Source organism: Prunus persica, chromosome G3 (genome assembly GCF_000346465.2).
Source record: "Prunus persica cultivar Lovell chromosome G3, Prunus_persica_NCBIv2, whole genome shotgun sequence".
Classification (NCBI taxonomy): Eukaryota; Viridiplantae; Streptophyta; class Magnoliopsida; order Rosales; family Rosaceae; genus Prunus; species Prunus persica.
In genome coordinates this window covers 2,234,021-2,256,224 of record NC_034011.1, presented here as the reverse complement: position 1 = coordinate 2,256,224, position 22,204 = coordinate 2,234,021, and the positions used below count along the sequence as shown (strand labels likewise).

General features: G+C 36.8%; 3 protein-coding genes across 4 annotated transcripts; 2 read left to right on the top strand and 1 right to left on the bottom strand.

Moving 5' to 3' along the window:
* LOC18783658 (26S protease regulatory subunit 7) lies at positions 1,007-4,243 on the top strand. Its single transcript, XM_007215369.2, has 10 exons — positions 1,007-1,213; positions 1,394-1,475; positions 1,579-1,670; positions 1,761-1,838; positions 1,977-2,038; positions 2,478-2,622; positions 2,761-2,979; positions 3,085-3,266; positions 3,381-3,556; positions 3,829-4,243. The coding sequence occupies exons 1-10, from the start codon at positions 1,130-1,132 to the stop codon at positions 3,984-3,986; spliced, it is 1,278 nt and encodes a 425-aa protein (XP_007215431.1). The 5' UTR covers positions 1,007-1,129; the 3' UTR covers positions 3,987-4,243.
* Positions 5,279-12,842, bottom strand: LOC18782352 (protein STRUBBELIG-RECEPTOR FAMILY 7). The gene is made up of 16 exons (XM_007216954.2): positions 12,409-12,842; positions 10,538-10,670; positions 10,364-10,435; positions 10,204-10,269; positions 10,038-10,109; positions 9,878-9,949; positions 9,455-9,526; positions 9,300-9,365; positions 9,130-9,192; positions 8,742-9,046; positions 7,916-8,199; positions 7,287-7,558; positions 6,940-7,072; positions 6,275-6,411; positions 6,031-6,187; positions 5,279-5,856 (listed from the first exon to the last, which is right to left on the bottom strand). Exons 1-16 carry the CDS (start codon positions 12,503-12,505, stop codon positions 5,704-5,706), a joined length of 2,154 nt encoding a protein of 717 aa, XP_007217016.1. The 5' UTR covers positions 12,506-12,842; the 3' UTR covers positions 5,279-5,703.
* LOC18782953 lies at positions 17,934-21,326 on the top strand. Of its 2 annotated transcripts, XM_007215616.2 has the most exons (5): positions 17,934-18,547; positions 19,187-19,407; positions 19,532-19,565; positions 19,670-20,430; positions 20,819-21,326. In XM_007215616.2, the coding sequence occupies exons 1-5, from the start codon at positions 18,208-18,210 to the stop codon at positions 21,074-21,076; spliced, it is 1,614 nt and encodes a 537-aa protein (XP_007215678.1). In that variant the 5' UTR covers positions 17,934-18,207; the 3' UTR covers positions 21,077-21,326. The 2 variants fall into 2 exon arrangements, with proteins under 2 accessions (XP_007215678.1, XP_020416628.1); XM_020561039.1 differs by lacking the exon at positions 19,532-19,565 and having other exon boundaries at positions 17,982-18,547; positions 19,684-20,430.

The window sequence follows — 22,204 nt, the reverse complement described above, 5'->3', positions numbered from 1 at the left end:
GGGAGTCTCCTGAAAAATAGAAACATATTCGGTGGACTACCACCGAAACAAGGTAACAATTTCGGTGGTAACCCACTGAAAGTAAAATAAATTTTTGTACAACTCAAGTTCAAATTCGGTGGACTACCACTGAAGCAATGTAACAATTTCGGTGGTAATCCACGGAAACTAGAATCCAGTTTTGTAAAACCATGTTCGAACCATACACCCACAACGTTGAAAACAAAATCAAAATTAGGATTTGGCTTTTCAAAACTGAAATCAAACGTAGGCTTAATCAACACTTAGAAACGTAAATATAGAAATCAAATTTGATATCAAACCTTGGCTCTTCGAAAGATTTGTGAAAACTTGACAAAGATGGGTTCGGGTTTGCAGAGATGGAGATAGGTTGTGTGATGGGATTCGATGGTTTGTAGAGATGGGTTCGGGTTTGCTCGGTTGTGCGATGGGGTTTTGGTGGTTTGCAGAGATGGGGATTCGGTGGTGAGCAGAGATGGGTTCTGCGATGGCAAATGGATGGGTTCTGCAATGGCAAAGGGATGGGGTGTGCGGTGGAGGTTGTTGTAAATCTGATGGGGTGTGCGACGGGGTGTGTCTGCAAGAGGAGGGAATTTTCGATGGGGTGGGGCTTGATATCATATGGAGTGGGGTTTGATTTCAGATGTGGAGTGTCTGAAAGGGAATGGGGTTTTCGGTAGGTGGTGTATGATATGGGATGGGGTTTACATAGTGAGTTAGAGAATGGGGTTTATGAGGGCAATTTAGGAAAAAAAAAAGGGTATAATGAGTAATTTGAAATTTTATTAAAATTTAGTGGGGTGTAAAGAGCAATTAATGGGGTTCATATAGAATTTCCTTTTAAAGAAACCTATGTAAAATATTAAAATATAAATAATTAAAAATATAAATGAAACGAGCCTAATCCGACATAATACTTGCACGCGCACAACACGTGATCTAATTTTTCCCTATTAATTATAGAAGCAAAACGCAAAGCAGCGGCATTGATTGGGACTTGCGGGATGGTTAGGGGCGTGGCTTGAACAAAAAGAAAGTCGATTGAGCTCTCAAAATACTTTGAGCAAAAAATCTAGTGCAAACTCCAATCTCTACTCTCTAGTCTCCAATGGCGCCAGAACCTGAAGACATCAAGGACGAGAAGAACCCTAGACCGCTTGACGAGGACGACATCGCCCTCCTCAAGACCTATGTGAGTTTTCAGCTCAATTTTTCACAAACCCTATTTTTCTCCCTATCAATTTTCGATCTGTTCGTCTGTCTTCCATTTTCGCTTAATCTCAAATCCCCAATTTCATATATCGCGTCATGTTTCTCAGATTATTTTTGTGATTAGTACACAATGATAATTGGGATTTAATGGAATATGCAGGGGTTAGGGCCTTATTCAACACATATTAAGAAAGCCGAGAAGGAAGTCAAGGATTTGGCTAAGAAGGTCAATGATTTGTGTGGTATGTACATGTCCCCTTGCTCAATCTTGCGCCCAATTAAAAAAATTTCAGTATATGTGCTTAGCTTTGTACATGGGCCAAGTTAAAGTTGATTGCTTTACAGGTATTAAGGAGTCTGATACTGGCTTAGCTGCACCCAGCCAGTGGGATCTTGTTTCTGACAAGCAAATGATGCAGGAGGAGCAGCCTCTTCAGGTTTGGTTTGGTTTGATTGCACACTCAACCATACAGTCACTGTTTTGTGTTATAATTTGATAATGAAGCATTGATTGATTTGTGAGCCAGGTTGCAAGATGTACGAAGATAATCAATCCCAATTCTGAGGATGCTAAATACGTCATTAATGTCAAGCAAATTGCAAAGGTCTAGCCTCTCTCTTTTTTGTTTTCCTAAAACAGCTCCCTTTTTCTTCTATTTTTTCTCCATATGTTTCAGTCTTTTACTTTTTTGGTTCTCCTGCTCCATTCCTCATATCCTGTATCATTTCTGGAAAATTTGCAGTTTGTTGTTGGGCTGGGTGACAAGGTTTCTCCAACTGATATAGAAGAAGGCATGCGTGTGGGGTAGGCCCTCCAATTCGTCAACTATGATAATTTTACAGATTTGTTAATCTTATTCAATTATTGGCTTGAACATAGCTAGTTTAGGATGCATCACGTAAGTTTATGCTTGATTGTATTTGTTAAGCGACACACCAAAGAATTCCTTAAAGAACTTGTGCAGTAGCGAAGTTTTTTTATAAAAAAAAATAGGAAAATTATTTATTACAGCACCTTTTCTGCATGCTCACATCTCAGCTCCTGCCTTATCACCATATTATATGATGTTGTTCTTTAACATTCTATATTTGTTGTTGATGACTATGTTAGTTTTCTTATAATTGGAGTTAGTGCTGTATTTTGTCATGTGCTCACATCTTTATCAAATTTGTAGTGAATATGTTGGAGGCTTGTGTTTGTTTGCTACTATATTGTTGTTTGGTTAACTAGTTTGTCACTGCAGGGTTGACAGGAACAAGTATCAAATTCAGATTCCTTTGCCTCCAAAGATCGATCCAAGTGTGACCATGATGACGGTGGAAGAGAAGCCAGATGTAACATATAATGATGTTGGTGGATGCAAGGAGCAGATTGAAAAGATGCGAGAAGTGCGTATAGCTTATTTAACTATCTTTCTTTCCACTTTTTGTTTGTTTCTTTATGTTTGACATGTATAAACATCTGTTATGTTTGGTTTTAGGATAAAAACTTAACAGTGTGCATATATACTTGATTATCTGTCTTAGGTTGTGGAGCTGCCAATGCTTCACCCCGAGAAGTTTGTGAAGCTCGGAATTGATCCTCCAAAGGGTGTCCTCTGTTATGGTCCTCCAGGAACCGGTAAAACACTTCTAGCTAGGGCTGTCGCTAATAGAACTGATGCTTGCTTCATTCGTGTTATTGGGAGTGAGCTTGTTCAGAAATATGTCGGTGAGGGCGCTAGGATGGTTCGTGAGCTCTTTCAGGTGAGAAGTAGTTGAATGTTTAGCCATATTGAATTAACTTGGTATTTTTTTGAGTACTGTATTTATGTTACTTTGTTTTCTGACTAATTATGTTATATTTGGCAGATGGCACGCTCAAAAAAGGCCTGTATTGTATTTTTCGATGAAGTTGATGCCATAGGAGGAGCTCGCTTTGATGATGGTGTGGGTGGAGACAATGAGGTTCAGCGTACAATGCTTGAAATTGTGAATCAACTTGATGGGTTTGATGCTCGTGGAAACATCAAAGTTTTAATGGCAACAAACAGGTCTGTTTGTGTATTTCATCTTGTAATTTTAAGTGATTTTCATTTGGGTTCTTTTTGACTTTTAATTAACACCTGTCTGTTTATAATATAGTTTTTATTGGACCTGTTTTTCAGGCCCGACACACTAGACCCAGCACTGTTACGTCCGGGACGATTGGATCGTAAGGTTGAGTTTGGCCTCCCTGATTTGGAGAGTAGAACTCAGATATTTAAGATCCATACACGAACAATGAACTGTGAAAGAGATATTAGGTTTGAACTACTGGCTCGGCTCTGCCCAAATTCAACTGGTAAGGATTCTTGACAAACAGATTGTCATTATTACATAGTTCTATCTATTCTTATTGTTAATTTCATATGATGAGACATTTTTGTTACCATAAATCTAATATTGAGGGGATGTGGTCATTTGCATCTTATTCATTCCTTTTGTAAGTTCCATGTGCAATATATATGGTTCTCCTGTTTGTGATCGGACCTGCTACATGCCTCCTATCTTGACTTGGCTTAATGTATTATTGGACTTCAATTTTGTTTTGTGACATGATCATCTCTTTCTCAGGGGCTGATATAAGAAGCGTGTGCACTGAAGCTGGAATGTACGCCATCCGTGCACGAAGGAAGACAGTAACAGAGAAGGATTTCCTTGATGCTGTGAACAAAGTGATTAAGGGGTACCAGAAGTTCAGTGCAACACCGAAGTATATGGTTTACAACTGATCCTAGATGTTCTATTCTGTTTCGAGGGGCCACCAACAACTTCATATCTGTTGTTTGAATTGTATTCTTGTGTTTAAACTTAGTTGTTCAGTTTATAAATCACTCTATGATGGTGGTTCTGAACTTGGATCTGCTCCAACGAAAAACCAATCCGATTGCTTTATATACTCGTTTTTCTTGCCACTCCAATTTCTAGACAATTTCATCTTTTGCCTAAGTATTAGTGATGGGTGAAAGTTTACATTATTTTAGTTCAATGTGAAGCAGCTATCCTTTATTTTCATAAGTTGATTGGTACTAATATCAGCCATGAAAATCAAAGACAGGAAACCTTACGGTTGAATCCTGAATGATCACCCTTGCGGCCTTGCTTGGGTTCAATCTCAGTATCTCATCTTATCTTGTGCTCATTCATCCTGCCTTTTTTCTCATCTTATTTGTTCTTTTTGTGCTGACGACCATAAATAAAATAAATGTTCTCATATAGACGGCTCTTATCATAAATTCCAACAATGCCAACAAAAAATCATCTCAAGTCCGTCCATGCTTATAAAATTCCGTCTTCTATGCCCATTTTGTTGCCAATATAAACTCGCAACTTTTTCGCCCTGGAGAAGTGACCTTGTGATGAGATCACAAGGTGGTATGATAGTTGTCTCTAAGCTTCGAAATGCCAACAGAACCAAAAACACTCAAGCTTGGGTAAGAGGGTCTTCTCAGCATTTGCTAAGACCAGTTTTGGGCTGTCAAGTTGAGAGAGCAAGGGGCTTGTATCTCAAGTAGTTCAGAGTATTTATCCCTACATCCGAAGTCCTAGGTTTGATTCCCCCTCCAAAGTTGAAAGATGTGGGTGTCACTGAGTCCATTCCATGGTGTTTGAGAAGATTAAGAACCGAGTTTTGTCCTCAAAACTGCACCCTCTTATTAGTGAGAGAGTTTTGGGAACAACCATGAGTCTATAAGCTAGGAAGGAGCTGTAAAAGAGCGACCTTGACCTTGACCTAGCTATTGTAGTTTATCTTTGGGTTCAGCACCAAGTATGATTTTGATGAGGAATATGATACGACTGACAATAGGTTTCTTTTGAAGAAATGCAAATGGGTCATTGAGCAACCAACAATTCTACAACTTGGAAGCAGTAATTGCAAGCTTTTACAACAATTGAAGCTTCCAGGCATAACTGCAATGTACCAAAACAATACAATGCTCTAGTTCTAAATCAAAATCACATTTATATGATATCAAATTTAGGGAGGATGGATAGGAATGATTCCTTCCTTCAAACCATGTGATTGGAAAGAAAAAATGAATTTAAGTTTAGTTTATTTACTTCAATATCGTACAGATACAAGAGAAATCAGGTGCATCAAGATTCAAGAGGCCTATATGCTTCTGTTCTGCAAACTGATATAGTGATGTTGCATGGCGCATGATTTGATTTTATTGTATACATACTGTGAGAAATAAAAATGAAAAAAAAGAAGACTTTTATCATTTGAAACAAGCTCCAAACCGTTTTAGGCAGCACCAGTTCAAGTTTGAAAAATATTCAACAACGAAAGAACTACCTCAACTATGTAAAATATTAACAAACATATGCTACCAAGCGTGTAGGCTCAGTAACATATTGTGTAGCCAAGGTGAATATGAACTCAAAATGTACGCTTTTCTTGCGGCATGTCCTCATGTGTATCAGCATTGTCACCTCGTGCTTTCCTCAAGACATGTCGTCCTGTCCATTGGCGTTGTCGCCTCTCTGGGATCCTCCTTGATCATTTCCAACTGTTCTCCTGCTCATGTTGGCTCGCTGCACCAACCGAACCAATGCTTCAACCACTTCCGACATAGGAGGTCGGAACTCAGGCTCGGGCTGCACCAAAATGTGGTAGTTAAGGATCAGATTTTCACTTCAGTGCAGAAAAAGCAAAACCCAAAACCCAAAGCCTATGTCTTATATTTTAACCAGAAGCTAGCTGACAGTTGTCATTCGTGCCTTAACGAGTTAGACATTATTCAATTTAGTATAAACTCCATAAAACATTACCTGGACACATAGGGCAATCACATCAGCAAACCGTGACAGAGATTTAACTGGATAGAGCCCCTTGAGTGCTGGATCTACCATTTTTGAAAGAGCGTCAATATCATGGAGCTGGGGTGTTGCCCATCGAACCAGAGATTGTTCAGATCTAGGCTTCGAGCTGTTAAGGAATTTTCATACAACAATTAACTTCACCAATCGTTAAAAATGATTATAATATTAATACTATTTTTATGTCAACACTTACCTATCAAATGGTTTCCGTCCACTAATAAGCTCCAGCATAACCACTCCAAAACCGTAGACATCACTCTTTAGAGTATATTGACCAGACATTGCAACCTCAGGTGCACTGTACCCAGATCCCACATTGTGCTCCAAGGCCTGCTCATGTTATACTTAAAACATCAGAATTTTCCCACAAAATCGATGATCAATTTATTTGATTCAACAAGAATGCACATGGGTTCTGCTAATAAGTGGTCAACAATATCCATCTGCAGACAATCATCAATGGCCGTCACTCCATTCAATGAAGTGAAGCTATGAAGTCTCAGCACATTTTAAGGCATAAAGTTGGTGTTTCACCAAGGAGTTCCACATGAATTTTTCCTTGCTAACAAATAAAACTCATGGAAGCCTACAGGAGATCTGACAAGTCTGCTACTACCTTATTTCACTAGGTCCATTTTATGTAAATGTTAATCTTACTACTCAGAATCTCTGACATCTGATTGGTGCATCTGAGTTTGCTTACAAGTGTTTGCAAATCCTAGTAATTATAATTTATAATCATCTACAATGTCCCAATACAGCTATTCCATTGGGACACAATTTCACATAATGGAATAACCAGTTCAAGTTGTACAGATAAATTAAATTAAATGAAGTATAAAAGATCTCAAATTGAACCTGATCAGCATTGGGGATAAAGCTTGCAAGGCCAGTGTCTGAAAGATGAGGGTTGAGCTCCACATCCAGTAATATGTTGGCTGACTTTATATTTTTGTGAATAATTGATGGTGAGCAAACTTCATGCAAGTACCTTTATAAAAAAAAAGCATTGTGAGTACCAGAAACACTTCATTCTCATTTGTCAAAAAAACATTTAAAGTACCGGTCATAGAGATTTGAAACTCCCTGAAATTAAGGTTTCAAAAATGAGTTCAAGCTTATATTTATAAGAAATGCAACCATCAAATTATATCCAACTTTCATGTCTAACTTTCAATTTGACCATTTACCCACTAACAACTTACTCTAGTGCCCGTGCAGTCCCCAAAGCAATCTTGACCCTAGAGTTCCATGTCAATGGCTTGTTGTAGTCATCTGATAGATGCAGGAAGTCATGCAGCGAACCACTTTTATGGAACTCATAGACTAGCAGGTGCTGTCCATGCTCTGAACAGTAACCCACCAGCTCCGTTACATTCGGGTGATGCAACAGGGAGATGTTCGAAACAATCTCTGTGAAATCTTCTGACAACTCACTAGGAAGGACAGATGAATCTATTTTCTTCACAGCAAGAACCTATAATATTGTTAAAAGAATTAACAAATTAATATAATTTATGTTTAGTCATTTAGAAACAATTGGAATTGGAGTATTTGATAAATAAGAAAAAAGATATTCAACAAATGCTTAACCAACCATATAGGCATGCAGCATTTATACTCTCTGGAGCATTCACTGTGTGTGTGTGCATGAAAGCACAACCCATGTGCCCAAGTGGGCAAGGCAAAAGAGAGAGCGACAGACAGGATATTAAAGAAGGAAAAGCAATACTCTTTGAACTCATATAAAGGAAACTTGACAATGAATCAAAAGAGATTATATTTTTCCAATCTCAATTGCATGGCAAATAGATTAATTAGGTAAAAAGTGTACCTTCCCATCATCAAATTGAGCACGATAAACACGTCCAAACGACCCCTCACCAAGAAGGTTTTCAACATTAAAGCTGCCAGTAGCAATCTGCAGGTCTGCTATTGAATATGAGGTCACATTTAAAGGAGCTGTGCTGGTTTTCTTGACCACAATGGGCTTCTTTGAGAAATCTTCTTCATCAAATGATTTATGACGATCCACTGGTGGGGGTCTAAGATTTATTGTGGCAGGAGTATCGAAGGTCTTCATGTCCAACGTGGCAGGGGTTTGTACAGATTTCATTTCTGCATTGGAGTGCCACAGACATGGCAGTAAACATTCAAAAACAACCATGGAAAGTAAAAAATGGTTCAACAAAAAACTTGTAGATCTGAACAAACATAATTGAAATGTTTCAATAGCTCATATGCATCACTAATTTCAAAAGTTTAAGGCCTGGTCCTTTTTCTGTAATTTCAATTAAAAAAAGGTTTGTGAATAAACTGAATCTACAGACATCGAGACATTGGCACAGGCTTTGGCAACAAACATGTTCAGTAAACTGCATGTTTGAAAATCGACCGAAAAAAAAAACTGCATGTTTGAAAAGTTCCTTGGCATTAATAGTAGTTTTATTTACAACACCATAGATCTCGATCATTTACTTTCACTTGAATGATTTGCAACATGAACTAATAAACTCGGCAGGTATTTTGCGGAAAATAATGAAATTCAAATCCAGATACAACAGCATAAATAGCAAACCACAACAGAAATGATAGGCAAGACGCAGAAAAATTTCTGATAATGCTCAACTGCATGTAAGATGTAGAAAAATTGTAGGTACCTTTTACTTCACTTGCAAGGGGAGCAAAGGGCTGACTATCAAACTTCTCCACGTCTGAGGACGACCTCCTCGATCTTCTCTTTATGACAAAGAATGCGACAACCCCCGTAACTACCAAAAGAGATATCACTATTCCTGCTACGCCACCACCTCCTATTCCTGATTTCTTTCCACCTTCACCTGCACCACCTTTTGATGATGAGCCATTGCTGCCAGATTTGTGATTTCCGTTGTTCTTGCTGGCTGGAGGTGTACCAGGTGGAGGTGGGGGTGCAGGGCCTGAGTTCCATGTGTTTCCATCCTTCCTGTCGTGAGATTTCTTAGAATCATATAATGAACAGATTCATTCCAGATTTAAAATAACAGTAGCTAATAATAGAATGCTTACTCCAGATTAATGTTTTTCAACTGCTCTGGAATCCAGCCAGTAAATTGGTTATTTTGAATATTCCTAAGAAACATAAACAAAAGCACTTTAATGTGCTGAAGGCCAGGACACTGAGGAAAGAGAGGGAGAAGAAGCAATGAATATCCGTCTAAGTTGTATGGATATCTCACAGATTTTCAAGGGGGAGATTGGCAAGGACATTAATGGGCCCTGTAAGCTGGTTATTCTGCAAATTCCTGAAAGAAGACAAATTCCAGCGAAGAGTCAAGACAAAAACTAGATAATTATACCATAATGAATTAATAATAAAACTTTCAATACTTACATTGTGGTCATACTTGAGAGGGAGCTTAAACTCTCAGGGAGGTTACCTGACAGAGAATTGAAAGAGAGATCCCTGAAGCAAAGAATAGAAACTATCGTCATTTGATCCTTTAGCAAAACCAACTTGAAAATATTATAACGACTTGTTTAATTTCTGAGCATTATACCACACACATTGACGAAGGTGATTGACAATTGAAGAATTTCATAGAAACACATAACTAGATACAGAGATATCCCAGGTGTACATTATAAAGATATTCAAAGATTGTTATTGACAGATTATAAAATATCATATACTGCGAATGACATTACAGTTCGTTTTAGAAGAAGGGAATGGCCGATTGGCAAATTATGCACTTGCGCCACGTAGACAGCAACGCAAGCTACTCCTTATGTAAACAAAGATAGAAGGTGAACTCACAATGTGGATAGGGAAGAGAGCTTTCCAAAAATGTCATCCACCTGGTTCTGAAGCTGATTGTGACTGATGTTCCTACAGTTCCCAAAAGAAAATGAAATTGGTTTACTTTAAACATTTTGTATAAGTTGTGACAAGAAGTTGCAAAGAATCATTTACTTACAGATATTCAAGAGAAGTTATCAGAGAGATGGAATAAGGGATGCCTTGATTGAAGTTATTAGCAGCAAGGTTTCTGCATGCCAAAAAATAGTCTATATTATATAAAAAAAATCAGAAGTGGAATAATAAACAAGAAAAACGTAGATTAATGTGTTTATGAAGCATACAATCGAGTCATGTTTGGAGGAAGTGAATAAGGTATACTGCCTGCGAGATTATTATGGCTCATGTCTCTGCAAAAATTTTCAAATACTCAAATCATGAGATCAAACTAATACAGTAAAAAAAAATATTGATCAACTTGACATATATGACCATTGATCTTACAGGTTGGTTAATGCTGTCAAACTCTGAAGCGAAGACCACAATGATCCCGAAAGTTGAAGATTTGATACATCACTGATTAAAAATAAAATAAAAATACCAATGACAGAATAGGTATCAGAAATCAGCACAAAGGTGGAAATATCCGGGGAAACAAATGAGGAAGTAGGGAATCACATTTCTGTTACTCGTGAGCCCGAGCACTTAACACCTTTCCAAGACTGGCCACATGGATCATCACCACTTGCACTCCACTGGGTTAGCTGAGATGGGGAGTTTAAGCTACTATACAAGGTCTTTAGAGCAGAAACTGTGCACATAACATGCCACAGGAAAAGTCAATACAAGCAAAGCTAGATATGGACTATGAATGAACAAGCATGCTAACTAATAGATAGAATCTAAAAGATGCTTTCAATTAGGGGTGCCATGATCATGTCAGGTTAAGACACCAATGTTCAACTAATTGGGTGAACACTAACAAGATATAAATTAATAATTGTGTCAAAAGAAACAAAGAAGTTCATATTAAGTACCTGTAAACACATTACCAAAATATTCAAATGAAAATGAAACTTAAAAAATCATATAAAAAATTACGAATAAATATTATTTTTATTTCATACACCTAAACAAGTTATAATAATGTTCAATAGCTGATGGATTGTAAACTGAAGTTCCAAATCTAAATGAAGATGATTGCTTATAGAATGGTTCACAGGCAATGAAAACAAATTTTAGCATTAAAGAAACTACCTCTTGAAAAGACTAAAACTTTTATCATGAAGTTCATATCACAAGGTTAGAAATTTATCCTGAAAATTTTTGTTGGTGAATTAGGTTTGCTGGGATCTTTTTGTTGCTGCCTATATCTTCTTTTAGAAACTTTGTTCTGTACAGGGCTTGTTAAGCTTGAAGTTCTCTTGGTTTCTTTTGGTTGAGTACTAAGAATTATCATCTTGGTTTGTTTTAAGTCTTCTAGTCTTCTAAGCAACATTGATATTATTTTGATTTCAATTGCTCGCAAGTGAATCTACATTGTCTTTAGGCATGTCAACCTTTGATATGGTTGTTTCCATGGTATGGTATGATAGTGAAAACATTGGTAAAATGATTGTGCTCATTAAAAAGACTTTGACATTTTTAAAAACAACATTATTTTTGTGAATTTCTGATACTCCAGTTAAAGAAAGCACAAATCTTACAATCGGTAAGCTCCCTTGTGTCTTAGTTGATTAACTTGTTAAAATACCAATGGTATACTTAAATCCCTTTCTTACAAATTGATACATCTAAACAGGGAAATTAGAAAATCCAGAATTAAATCTCAGCCATGCTGAATAGGTTAGCCAAACTAACACTTCAAATGCTGGAACTTAGAATCATGTTTTTCAACTCCCATTCTTTTGAAATCCCTTGGTACTTTCAATTACCTGATCTAAACGCAAAGTGCAAATTGTAAATGTTAGAAAAGTAGCAATTGCAATTGCTTTTCATCATATCTCAAAGTGGGAATTAAACGCTTTTAAAACGCAAAGTGGCAATGACAGTCATAAAGCGACAGCTAATTCTCACTTTGATAAAGAGAGAGAATAATTTCATTCTCTTTTCTGAAGCTCGAATTACATGAATGCAAAACAGCAATCATATAAAATCCCAGAATTTTTTTATTTTAAATAAAATTAAGTGAGGCAAAGTAAAGCAACACCGCTAATATCAGACCAGACCCTGGATATAAACAGTTCCTCTGATATTGCCCTTTCATTTACAGAAAGAACTTCACACCAAAAATAAATAACTCAAAATCAACAATATAAGCACAAATCTGAACCCAATAAGCAGTTGAAGGACCATTGCTAAAATACTAAAGGAAGTCAAATCTATAATGCATGTACTGGGTCTAGTATTCAACACAAATGGAGAAAAAAGCAGCAAAAATAATGCGGATGTGCCCAAGATTAGCTCATGAGAGTACAAACAAACTGGTATTAATTCAAAGAAACAGCAAAAAGGAAAAAGAGAGAAGAAGAGTTGGGCGAGACACTGACCATCTGCTGGATCTGTGGCAGCATTGATGGAACCGGGACTCCATCCCAAAATGCAGATGCTCAACACCAGCAAAACCCACCTCCAAGTCTCCAACATCTCTCTCTCTCTCTCTTTCTTCTCTCTCAGAACTCACGCTCTGCCTGTTCTAAACTTACCCACAGAACACAAAAGCTAATGAAAGCTTGTCCCTTTTTGGGTGAATTGATTTTGTTTTCCCAAACAGATTTGTAATATATTTTATTCTTAAGTAGCCATGCCCAAGCAAAGCTGGCAGGCACGATTTGCCAGAAGAATCCAAAGCCACAGAAAATAAAAGCTTTTGGTTTTTTATCTCTCTACTTCTTGGTCTTATTGCAATTTTCTGTCTTTTCTTTTCTTTTTAGGTATGAGGAGGAAAATACACAATACCCTCTTGGTTGGTGTGTATGCACTAGCTGTGTGTAGCTAGGCCAACCCAACTGTATAATTCATTGCTATATCATATTCACATTATTCTCTCTCTCCCTAATTATTTTCGAAATTAGATTTAACTATAATATAGAAAGTCACAGCTTTCATCAGCTTCACACGCTTTCATCAGTACTGGCCTTCATTTCATGACTGGGTGGCAACCCAATACTTGAAATGCATGACCCCAAAAAACCCATAAAAGAAAAAAAGATTAAAATCACCATGATGGATTTACTTTCACCAAAAATGTCACCTTTTCAGTGGAGAGAGATGAAAGTCACGAGATTCTCGCACATAAAAATCAAATCTTTTCTTTTTTTTCTCCTTTTTCCTGTTTTTCTCTCTCACATTCTGTGACAGTGGCATCAATTTTAGTTAACAGTTAGATTTGGTCTTGGATTAGATTTGGTAGATAATCAGTGACCCAATCAGCAGCGAAAGCAGGGCAGTAAACAGTGGCGATGGTGCCATATTGGATTCGACTGTATTGAGTTGGACTGTACGAAGTAGTCAACGTCAGAGCTCCTCCTCGTGCTTCTGTTTTTACTGTCACCTCTCTTTTACTTCACTTTTCTTTTCTTGTCCTTTGAATCTACGTACATGGTGGTTGTTTTAAGTTTGAGTACATTACTAAAATAAGGAAAGTATTAAAGACACTCTGCTAATATTTTAATACAGTTCCTCCTTTTTTGGGTAAACGTATTTTTATTTATTTTATCAAACCATTGTATAAAAATTCAATAATTAAGTATAGAAGTACATATAATTGTTCGAATATTTAGGTTGTCATTTTATCTTTTATTTGACAATTTGTACTATAATTTAAGGAGAAAAGGATTCGAATTTGGATTTAAAAAGATCAGGTGTACTGTCTTGATAAACTGACCTGATTTGCATTTGCTAATATTATTTATTTATAATAGGTAATAGAGCATCTGTCGTCCTTTTTTTTTTTATTTAAAAAAATAGGGGAGAGAGCATCATGCCGTCTACCATGTTCTTTAGTATTTAAAATTCAGATTTGTTTGAACTAATATATTGGATTTCGGTGGTAGGTGAAAGTGAAATAAACACACAAAGTCAAATCTCAACGAATCTTTTCTTAATTCTTCAATGAGGCAAATGATTATGGATAAAACTTTTTTATTTATTTATCATTATGGATGATGCAAAGCAGACGCTCTTATTCCCACTATAATCTATTGCCCAACGGACCGTGACATATTTGGACAAATTTGATTTGTTTTTTTTTTTTTGGTCAATGACCAAATTGATTTTCAATAGCTATGTTTTTGGTGAGGCAGGCAACCATAGACAATGAAGTATGAAATTTATTATAAGCATATAAAGAAGACGTGTGAACGAGATTCAGCCTAACACAAAACGGATGATGGTTGATGTAAGAAACATGTGTTTCCCTTCAAACAAATTCAACTCCATATATTGGTTGCAATATGACTTTCTTTCATTAAAGGCACTTGTAAGGAGTTAAAACAACAATAATCGTATTTATCATATTAGTTTTCATGTATTTTTTTTATACAAACGATATTCTATTTTAATTTAATCTAATCTACAAAGAGAGAATTCGAACTCAGGTGCAGATAGGAGGTACATTTGCTATAGTTAACTTGACTAAGTCCATATTCGCTACTAATTATCATGTCTTTATACTCATTTTCATGTATTTATACTTCCGCAATTTGGTTCTAATGAGCATTTGTCGCATTTCTAATCAGAAGTAAGGAACGCTCATTCCTTACACATGACTTGATTCATAAAAGATCATTAAAAATTTAATACATAAAATTTGAACTGAAAACCCTTATTTAAAAAGTGAAAACTAAACACCGCTATACCAAATTATGTTATTAGGCTCCTACAATTTCAAAGCTGAACATATTTGACGTTTTCTTTAGGATGCTTGCAAATTGCAATATCTTAATCATAATCCACCAGCCTCTGATTTTTAATTAATCCCACAATTATGATCGTGGCAAACATTTTGGAGACATAATTTTATTACAAATATGGACAAGAATAAAGAATGAAATAGGCTGACAAGTGTAAATTCTTTCCTTCTGTTGAATGACAGAGCAGTACCATACAAATTTAATTCTACTGATACAACTGCAAACAAATTCATTTCAAAATGCTTTACGAAAAAGATAAACAATTTTTTTAAAAAAATAAATAAACAAAAGAAGGGGGAAAAATATTATTTTTGTATTGAAAGTTGAAAGTGGTGGATCATCTGATAACTAAATATTTAATCACCATCAGCTATCAATTAGCTAGCTAATAGTTGGAGACCACGCTTTTGTCTCTGTGCCGTGTAAATTCAGAAACCTCCACGTTTGCATGGAGAGATGGAGACCCATGAGGACGTGGCCTGCTCTGCTTGTTCTTAGTCTTGTCGGTGGTCGGTGGCGTTTTTGTTGACTCAGCACCTCCCTTTGGAAGCATCCTACAAGCTCTGCAACTAAACTCACTGCCTCATTGGGCTTTAGTTTTCTTTTCTTTTTGGGTTGGTGTTTATTGGACTTGAGTATGTTCCAAGCCCGTTGATAGTAGGGTTGCTTCATGTTCGTACTCATTTTATCGAGTCGATACGTTGAGATAGACCTAACTGGTCCATAACATGTTCGATTCCGACCCAAATCCAGAATGGTCATCTCTTAGAGTATTCACAGTGGGGGGTGTATTTTCGGGGGTGTAAAGCCACTTTTATATCCCCTTTACATATTGGGGGTTGTAAATGTGATTTTTGCTCCAATGGGGAAGATGTAAATCTAAAGATGTATAATTGATTTTGCTCACTTTTGTCCATCTTTTCTCATGTAGGCCCCATCTGCAAGGGATGTAAAAAAGAATGCACATGTGCATTTAAATTTGCATATCATGGTTGTGATGCAAATTTACAATTGTTTACACCCCCCATTGCAGGTGATTTCGATCACAAATGATGTATATTTAACATACACCTCACTATACAACCCCCCACTAATAATGCTCTTAAGGCGTTAGTGAATTTAGTTAGTAGGACGACTGTCGGATGAATTGTAAATTCATATATCGGTTGATTGATTATGTCCGCCTATGTAAGTCTTTGATTTAACCATTACACGACTTTGTGGGGCCATTTGTGTGACAAGGGTTTGCCTTCTTTCTTCTTTGGTGTGTACCAACTTATGAGTTGTTCAAGTGTCCACAATAGGAGAGGAGGATTTATCCTTGATATCAAAAAGAAAAAGAAAAAAAAATCACCACAAATTTCTACCAAATTTGTTCATTAAATAATGGCAAGTATACGTATTAGTATCTTAACTATTAGAACTAGTGAAGTTTAGACTCCTACATCATATTTACTTGAAATACTACTCCATCACATTCACAAATTTGAGTGAGTGTGTTATGATTGGCTAAACCTAGATTCATGTAAAATGTGATGATATAAAAACATATGCTATCAATGATTACGAGTAATTTTTTAATGTGATTGCCATATCGTCACATAGAATCACTAACTTATCTATATTACAATACATATGTATTTTTATCATTTCATCTATGTTACGGTACGTTATATATTACATGAATCAGAAACATCACGAGAACTGGTGATTACCGCAAAATTGGTTAGATCAATAATTTGCATCTCTTTCTTTCTTTAACAAAAGTGGAGCTTTGGATTCAACTTTATAAGAACTTTGGTGAGAAAACAGCAAAAGATAGATGTTGCAGGCCACACCACCAGACACAACACATGTGGCGTGTGAAAGAGAGAAATGATAACCCAATGATTGTGGTCTTATCCTTCGGAGGCAAAAGGACTCTGGAACGTTATCATTTGCATAGGATTTATATCCCAAACACCAACAAACCAAAAACTTGTGTTTTTTCCCTCTATATATTCTCTCAATACTTGCACGCATTCTCAGGGACCCCAATCTTTCCAATCTGTACATGGCAAGGCAATCCCATCTGATTCAAAACCCAAGTTCTTGTTTTGATGCTAATGGGATTCAAATGGATCAGAATTGAGTAAAAGAACACATTTCAAGTCACAATCCAAATGCCTCCACATCACGTTTTTTTGAAAAAATAATATTCTTTTTTGGGATAAGAATGTCACGTAGAAGAGACAACAATTTACAAAAGGATGAAGCCCATACAACTATTAACAAGAAAAAAAGAAGAAAACAAGTTGCACTTACACACCATCTTCATATAGATAGCTTTTCTATGTAAAGCCTTTTTCGTTTTAAAAGCCACAATGGGAAGGGTATGGCCATATAATGGCTATATATCTCCTTAGAGATGATGAGAGAGATAGAGAGAAAGACTGTAACTCCATAACTGATGTAGAACAAATATCTGAATGAATTGAAAAAGAATTAGAGCGAAGAAAGGAAAAAGGATGCAACAGGAATTTACAGATTGGCGTTCGAGCTCTGATTGGGTCGCATAATACCTTTCCGAAAAGGGAACGGCACCACAAGTTCAACTCATTGCTTTTTTGTGACATAAAGTGGATTTTGGGTTTCTGAGGTTGTTTGGGCTTCCAAAAGGGCATTTAAAGATTGTAATCAATTTACACACTTTTCGTTTATTTTTTGTTAAACTTTCAATTACTCCTCATGGTAATTCAATGAGTGAGAATGATGTATTTAGACAGCCGATGTGTACATGAGAGAGATTTCTCACACACACACTATCACAATGTCATGAGGATTCGAATTTAAGACCACTAGACTACAAATCAAAACCTTTATTTTTTTTTTATTTTTTTTCAATAGACTGATCTTATTGGCAAAATTATATAGCTTTTAAAATTGAAGGTTACAATAGTTAAAGAATGATCAAAATATGTCATTTAATAAAATCCCGAGAGAAAAGAAAGGGTGTGTGCATGTATATCTGCTGCTTTGTATTATCGGGCATGTAGCTCTTCTTTATATCTACAACATTTGACACATAATGATGATGACAAATACGAACTTATGAGACATAATGATGATGACGAATACGACCTTATTTCGGGTTTAACGACAAATTTATTTATACGTAACCCTCCAAACCAAAACAAACAAATCCACAAACAGAGACACTTGCAAAAACAAATTAAAAGCTGCCAAACCAAAAACACTTACACTCTGCTGCAGCTACCTATGCACACGTAACGTCCTTTACCCATTTTGCTTTCCTCCCCTTTCCAAAGCAAAATCTTTTGTTTCTTTTGTTTCTTTTATTTATGAAATTATAAATACCCCATTCATTATTTCTCTCTTCCAACTTCAAAATCATTTTAAGTTTCAGACTTTTCCACAAAAACCAATTCAACTGCAATGGATAACCACCGCCATTTTGGAGTTGATCATGATGGTGATGATGAGTTTAGGTACCTGATCGTACGGCCAGAGAAGGGAGGACTCAGGGACTTGTTTAGGTACTCGGTGTTGCAAAAGGTAGACAGTGGGGTTCGGTTTCTTGAGGGCTCAGACGAAGAAGTGGTGGGTAGAGTGGCAGGGGATCACAGATGGGTCATAGTGGTGTCCATAATTGCCCGGAAAATCATAGGCCTTTTTGGGAAGCCTCTGGAGTGGACTGGCTACCTTGTTGACTTCATCCTCAACCTCTTGTCTCTCAATGGAGGCCTCTTTGGCTTGCTCATAACTCTGCTTCATGGTAAACTCAGACACTGATCACAATTATTATTATTATTGCTACCCATTTACTAATTTCTTCATTTTGTATTATGTTTGTGAGTTTTAATGCTCTATTTGTATATATCATTATGTTGTTGCCACTGCACCCCACGTCCTAGGTTCGATTCCCCTCTCCCCAGTATCGCTTGTATCAGAAAATCATTATGTTGCCCCTGTAAATTTGTTTGTGTTTAGGCCTCTTTTGGGTTGTTCTTTAACTTCTACTTGGGGGATTAACTCATAAATGCATAATGACAAGAATTAAAATTACAGAATGAAAACATTGGAAACCATTTTCACTAACTAATGTGTTTGCTTAACTTGCTTGCTTTCGCTTCATAGTGAATGGAATTTCTTGTTTACTAAGGGACAAAAGCATGTATAGGCAAACACAAAAAGTAAGGCTTTTTGGAAATTCTTTACTTATCTTTTGTTTAGAATTTGTGCCTACCTGTATTGTATATGCCTTCTTTCTATGGACAAAGGGTCTTGTGTACAAAATTTACAAATTTTTGACCTTTTTGGGTTTTTCTTAATAAAAGGAATGTACTGCAAACTGTTAATTCTCAATTAATCCTAGTAGTCTAATTGCTTACTGTAATGGTGATTGGGGAAGCAGGAAAAGTCGTGGTGCCACAGAGGGGCACAGAGACTTTCATAAGTACAATTGGACATTTCGATGGGCGGATAGACCTCTACAAGGGTGAAAACTTAGCAGAAACAAGCCTAAAAGCTGAACTGGGTAACAACAGGGCTCTCATGGATCTCTGTATGATGGCTGCCAAGTTAGCATATGAGAATGCACAAGTCGTTAGATATATCGTGGTTGACCATTGGAAGGCAAGCTATTCTCGTTCTCTTCTCTCTTTGTTTTTTGGCTATGTTTTAACCATATAAGGGGTTCAATATACTTTCAGTTGATCATTATAAATACTAATTAGTTTAATTTTGACAATGAAAGCAGATGCATTTTGTAAAATTCTACAATTGCTGGAATGGTGAGAAGTGCATTTTAAACATTACTTTTGGTCATCAAAAATTTCGAACTTACTTTTTGAGTCCAATTCATGTTTTTTCTCCTTTATTGTATGGTGCTTGATAGATTTCCAAAAGCAGATGTCCACCCAAGTGTTCATGCTTTGTGACAAGCCTAAAGATGCAAATTTGATACTGATCAGCTTCAGGGGAACAGAACCTTTTGATGCCGATGATTGGAGTACCGATTTTGACTACTCTTGGTATGAAGTTCCCAAATTGGGGAAAGTACACATGGGATTCTTAGAAGCCTTAGGCTTGGGGAATAGAACTAATGCTGTAACCTTCTACAATCAACTCATAGAGATGCAGAAAGAATTCACCCCTGCAAATTGTGTTGATGTTAGCCAAAGATCTTCAGAAGGTTCCAAAGCATCATCCTCAAACATTGATTCTCACATGAAACAAGGTGGAGGTGATCGGCATAGCAAGAAGATAGTTCCACCAGACATGGGGGAGAAGTCTGCATACTATGCTGTGAGAAGAAAGCTCAAGAGCTTACTCGAGGAGCACAAAAATGCAAAATTCGTAGTTACTGGGCATAGCCTAGGTGGGGCACTTGCCATACTGTTCCCATCAGTGCTGGTGTTGCACGAGGAGATGGAGCTGATGCAAAGGTTGCTGGGTGTGTACACATTTGGGCAGCCCCGGGTAGGTAATAGGAAACTGGGGAGGTACATGGAAGCCCATTTGAATTCTATGGTCCCAAAGTACTTCAGGGTTGTCTACTGCAATGATCTTGTGCCCAGGTTGCCTTACGACGACAAAACCTTCTTGTATAAGCATTTTGGGGTGTGCCTTTACTATGACAGCCAATTCAATGAACAAGTATGTATTCAAGCCTTTGCTTATACAGTTTGTTTAATTTTAATACTATTAATTGTCCTCATATTCAATCCTGTCCACCGAATGCTCTGTAAACTAGTTGCCCAAATAATAAGAAATTTGCAGCATTCTATCCTGCATTCCCTTCTTGATATGAGATGTCACTACGGACGCATGCAACCTGCTTATTAAGATTAATGGCGCAATAGAAAGTTGCTGGTTGGTTTAAATTGGTTCATTGGGGACATATTGGTATGAGGGAGTGCATGCTCATTGTGGGGTTGATGTCTTTCAAGGCGTGAAATGAACCCCTTTAGCTAACTTTCTTTAAGTTTCATCTTCTTCTTTTACTGAATTATTGTTTTCTTGTTTGACATATGCATCTTTCAAGAGAATGGAGGAGGAACCAAACAGAAATTACTTTGGAATAAGATATCTGATACCAGAATATCTGAATGCTGTTTGGGAGCTGATAAGAGGTTTAACAATGGGCTACACATATGGACCAGAGTATAGAGAGGGTTGGTTCTCCATTTTGCTAAGGATTATAGGACTGGTGGCTCCTGGTGTCTCTGCACATTGCCCTACAAATTACGTCGATTCGGTGAGGCTGGGAAAGGAGCGCATTGTTCAGATGTCTTCTTTTTAAGAAGCTTTTCTTGCAGATGATGATAATATGGCTTTTAGTCATATGATAAATATAGCTCTGGCTTTAGTGTACAAGTAATGTACATTGTGAAGCTCTTTTTTACAGTCAAATTCCTTGTCACTAATAACAAAAATGGACCTAATAATTCCTTACCCACAATTTAGGTGTGTATTCACATTTCTAAACTGTAGGGATTATTGATGAATATATTTTAGGTGCCTTGAAGAACAAGTACCCTAAGTTTATCTTCCTCTCTTTATCAAGCATGAAAAAGAGGTTGAAACACTAAAAGTACAAAAACTTGTGTTTATGTTATATGCAAAGATTTCTGCCCAGTCCCTTTAATTAATCCCTTTAAATAAATTACAAGTGTTTTAGAAATAATTCCAGTCATAATCACAATGTATGCAACTGTCATTTACTTGAAAACAAACATAATTATCTTTTTATTTTTGTTGGTTAAGAATGTATAATGTTATGTAGACAGTAGATACAACAATCTCCAAGAAGCAAAACACTTGACACTTGCACCTAAAGCTAAGCTATAAAAAGGGGTATTTGAGGCATGTAGGTAATTTCAAGCTGTAATATCTAGACTAAATGTGACACTCTGATCAAAACCCACCTGAAAAACACACACATGCATAGAAGCAGAGCACTTGCATCCTGCAGCCTTGCCATGCTAATGGATGCACATGTAACAGCCTTTGCCATCTTGGATTTTCTCTTTTTCCCCTTTTCCCTACAATGTATAAATACCCCATCCATTTCTCTCTTTGTGAATCTAACATCAAAACTCTCACAAAACAATCCAATGGCCACTAATTCCCAAGAGAACCAAAGCCATGGTGGTAGGTTCGTAAATGCAGAATTGGAAATACAGAGGAAACAATTAAGGAAATGTCATATTTTCATTCATTGTTCCATCTGTACCAGATATCAGGTACTTTATACATGATTTGGATGATGCCACATGGCAGTCATACCGAGGGAAAAGGATAACCGTTTCCTAGCTTTTCGGGAAATAGAATCTAAGTTATGCGATGATCTTGCAAAGTGATATGGATAGTGCAGGGTGATGTAGTGTGGGTGACGGTCCTATCAATCCTGCCCCGAAGAAAACAGACC